At 41.3% G+C, this 3,479-nt stretch overlaps 1 protein-coding gene across 2 annotated transcripts in view; it reads right to left on the bottom strand.

Annotated features, from left to right (window-relative positions):
• The window catches only part of LOC107678930 (5' exonuclease Apollo-like), a 3,869-nt gene extending 478 nt beyond the window's left edge, over window positions 1-3,391 (bottom strand). For both annotated transcript variants that reach the window (XM_016474338.1, XM_016474333.1), the window contains exons 1-5: window positions 3,080-3,391; window positions 2,628-2,863; window positions 1,706-1,871; window positions 1,384-1,566; window positions 1-1,020 (exon numbers count right to left, since the gene is read on the bottom strand). The exon at window positions 1-1,020 ends at the window's left edge or, in 1 of these variants, runs on beyond it. In XM_016474338.1, coding sequence (XP_016329824.1) covers window positions 1-1,020; window positions 1,384-1,566; window positions 1,706-1,871; window positions 2,628-2,819 — 1,561 coding nt within the window. In that variant the 5' untranslated portion in view covers window positions 2,820-2,863; window positions 3,080-3,391. The remainder of the gene's footprint in view (window positions 1,021-1,383; window positions 1,567-1,705; window positions 1,872-2,627; window positions 2,864-3,079) is intronic.
• Window positions 3,392-3,479: the final 88 nt, after the last annotated feature.

Raw genomic sequence — 3,479 nt, forward strand, 5'->3', positions numbered from 1 at the left:
GTATGGTGAAGTTCTCAAGGAGCAACTGCTCAATCTGCTCTCGCTGTAACGTGAAGGTCAAGGCAGCGGTCACAGATCGTGTTTCAGGGAGTGTGAGTGCAACGGTAACACAGGTCTGGTCATGGATACTGATGCTATCCATCGAAGAGCACCTCTCTCTAGAATTGGTGCTGCCCATTTGAGGACTCTTCTCCTTGGATGATTTGGTTGGACTTTTGTGATCACATTCGTACACAGAGCTGCGGTCAGGTGATCTTACATCTGTAAGTGTACTAATAGATTCGTTGTCATCTGAAGGAAGGCTGCTGCCAATTGTGACGACATCTTCTGATGCAACTTGGATGGGTTTCAAACGCTTGTTGTGTGGACCATTCTCTTGAGAGTAGGAGTTGGTGCTCATGTCTAGAAGAATGCAGTCTTGATCGGTCTCAGAATCTCCATCATCATGATTAAGTCGGCTTAATTTTGACTCTGGAGATTCGAACACCACCCCACGAGACTCTGGGCGCAAGGTTCTTTGAAGCATGTTTGTTATGCCATTTGTGGAAGTCTGAATATTAGAATTGGTCATCATGTAGTGCTTGACCGACTCTGGAATCACCACCTCTTTGGGCTTTTTCCTGCAAGGGTTTAGAAGAGAAGAAAAATAAGGCAGACAGTTGCCTACAATGGGCACCAGTGAGATGGGACACAGGGCTGACACAAAGTCCTCCAGCTCCTGGTAGGAAGAATGGTCAGAGTAAGGCACCACATAGACATTAGTGTGACAGGAGACCATGGGGCGGCTGGTGGGCAGTATAGCGATGGTAGGCTGCACTTTATTCCACGCCAGCAGGTTGGAGGCGTTGATCATAGACTGAGCGACCACACGAATGCGACCCGCGCCAGAGTCAGTGGTGAAAACGTCTGGGAGCTCCAGAACACGCAAAGTTTCCAGACGCTCTCTATCCACCTCCACCCATGTTTTAAACTCCATAGCCAGCTCCACCAGCAGAGACTCTTTACCCAGAGAGTAAAGACCTAATAACCGATAACAGACTCATTAATAATTATTGCAATGGAGATTTTGTTGCTTCACGTTGTTTGCAGCAGTGTAGACATGGTGTTTTGCTCACCATGGTAATTCAAGTAATGGCAAAGAATTGGCAAATGGCAAACAGAATTTTCACCAGCCATTACTTCAGTCTTCATTGTCACATGATCCTTCAGAAATAATTTTAATATGCTGATTTGGTGCTCAAGAAACATTTCTTATTGTCAATGTAGAAACAGTTGTTCTGCTTAATTTTTTTGTGGAAAATGTGAAAATGAGTCTGAACATAAAACACATTAAATCCTATTACATGAAATTTTAATAAAATGTTGAAAGTGTGAGAGCCTCACCAATAACCACAGCGTATCCAGGATGAGTCCTAATGATCTCTTTAATTTGCTGAGTGGCTTGTTGACGAGAAGGTACGGCTCGAGTGGGGTCACAGTTTGTGTTGTCCAGATACAGCACATCAATGGTAGTGGTGTTCCTCAGACATTGCTCTCGAAGCATAGATGGAGTATAACGGAAATCACCTGAGATAAAACACAATAACAGTATCATTAAAATATAATCTCAGTATGTGACAGTGAGATCCAACAACGTTCTGTCTCAAGAAAAACTATTAGATTATTGCACATTTCCATAATATTCATTTCCTCCTCCCAAACTTACCAGTGTACAGTCTGGTGCCAAAGTATCCCTCAAAGAGAAACATAACTGCCCCAGGACAGTGATTGGCATCTATTAGAGTAACGGTCAGTCGTTCTTTTCCAAGATCATCAAGCAACAGCATGTGAGCTTCCCCAGTCTCCAATGGACGAATCCATTTCTCCTTGACCTGTGGAACACAACAACAGGACACAATTTGTAATTCCTCCAAGTTTGAGTCATTTAGCGGACAGATGTGTGCATTTATGAATTCAAACTTTTACGTGGGACCCATTCCTAAAACATAAACGTAGCTAAATGTTTTCAGTTAATATTTTAAAGTTGTAAAGACCAATTTATACTGAGTGAGAAAAAGTGTTTTATTTTTATTAATTTTATTATTTTAAATAAAACAGGCTTTTATATGGTTACTGTACTTAAGCAAAAGCATACGCTTACTATATTGACTACCGAGTCTATACTTTTTTGACCCACTATTATTTATTTAGATTCAAATGTTTTTGTAAAGCTCTGTTCACTATAAATATCATTCCAAATAAATTTTTTTAATAGTTGACTATGATATATAAGTGTTGTTATTGTTAACTAAAAATATTAAAAAATATAAATATTAGGTGAGAAAGAAAAAAAAAACTAGAAATGTTGATATGGTAATTAACTGAAATAAATAGGTTCAAGTACTAAAACTACTGAAACCAAAAAAAAAATAAATCTATATAGAAATATTTAAACCAAACTGATTAAAGCATATAACAAAATGACTAAAACATAAACTAAAATTGTAACTGATAACAATATAACCTAACTCTAAATATCAATAAACACTGTAATAGCACATATATAAAATTCTTTATTTCTTTCTAATTTTTCCCAGACCCCCTAAAACCTTGTGCAGACCCCCTTAAAATCATCTGCTCGACCTCACCTTAAGTTTGAGCTGGAGCAGTTTGGCAGTGAGAGGTGAGCAGTATATGGGCCTGTGACTCCAGGTGGATGAGAGGCCAGAGGTGTGATCCGAGTGCATGTGAGACAAGAAGAACAGACGGACGTGATGGCACTTGCGGAGCTGCCAACAGTCTACAGCTATAGGAGTGTCTGGTAGGACTTTTCCGTTCATTTTGTGCTGCTGTGAGGAGTTCAGAAGGTACCTACTGCTTATTCCTAAAGGGATTTGATAACAAAAGCTGTATTTCTTTATGTAATTCTTTAGCAGCGCTGTCAGAAATGTAAATAAACAATAGTATGCGCAGGCAAGGTTTTGTAAAGTAACAATGTAATTGACAGCTCACAAGCAAGCAGTGCTAGCGGTAAATGAATAGCATCGCTTTGTTTTTTAAGGCACACAGAGTCAGTCAAAAAAGATAAATGCAAGCTTGCCAGTTACTGTTCATCCATCCGAGTGTGTTAGCAGGCCGGTTAGCTGGGCAGGTGATGATCTGGTGTGTTTGTGCAGATGAGCGCCATGCTGAACCCGCGGCGCATTAGGCTTACGAGGGTCGCGGAATGTTTACAAATTCAAAAGATTTCAGCGCGCATTGAAAGGCACTCCTCCTGAGCTCTTGCATTTGCAGCTGGTTTGTCCGTCCGCCAAAAAATACGGTTACTGGCCACGCCTCCATGTCGCGCACGAGCCCGTGTATCGTCACTGGCTTTCGTGTGCAGATCTCGCGTCTTTTCCCAGTAGCCCCTCACTGCAGAACAAAGATCCAGGGGGCGGGGTTGGATCCACATCTAGGGGGTGGAGATGGTAGGTTTAGGGGTGGAGATGGGTGGGTTT

Source organism: Sinocyclocheilus anshuiensis, unplaced genomic scaffold, assembly GCF_001515605.1.
Source record: "Sinocyclocheilus anshuiensis isolate Anshui unplaced genomic scaffold, SAMN03320099.WGS_v1.1 scaffold13, whole genome shotgun sequence".
Lineage (NCBI taxonomy): Eukaryota > Metazoa > Chordata > Actinopteri > Cypriniformes > Cyprinidae > Sinocyclocheilus > Sinocyclocheilus anshuiensis.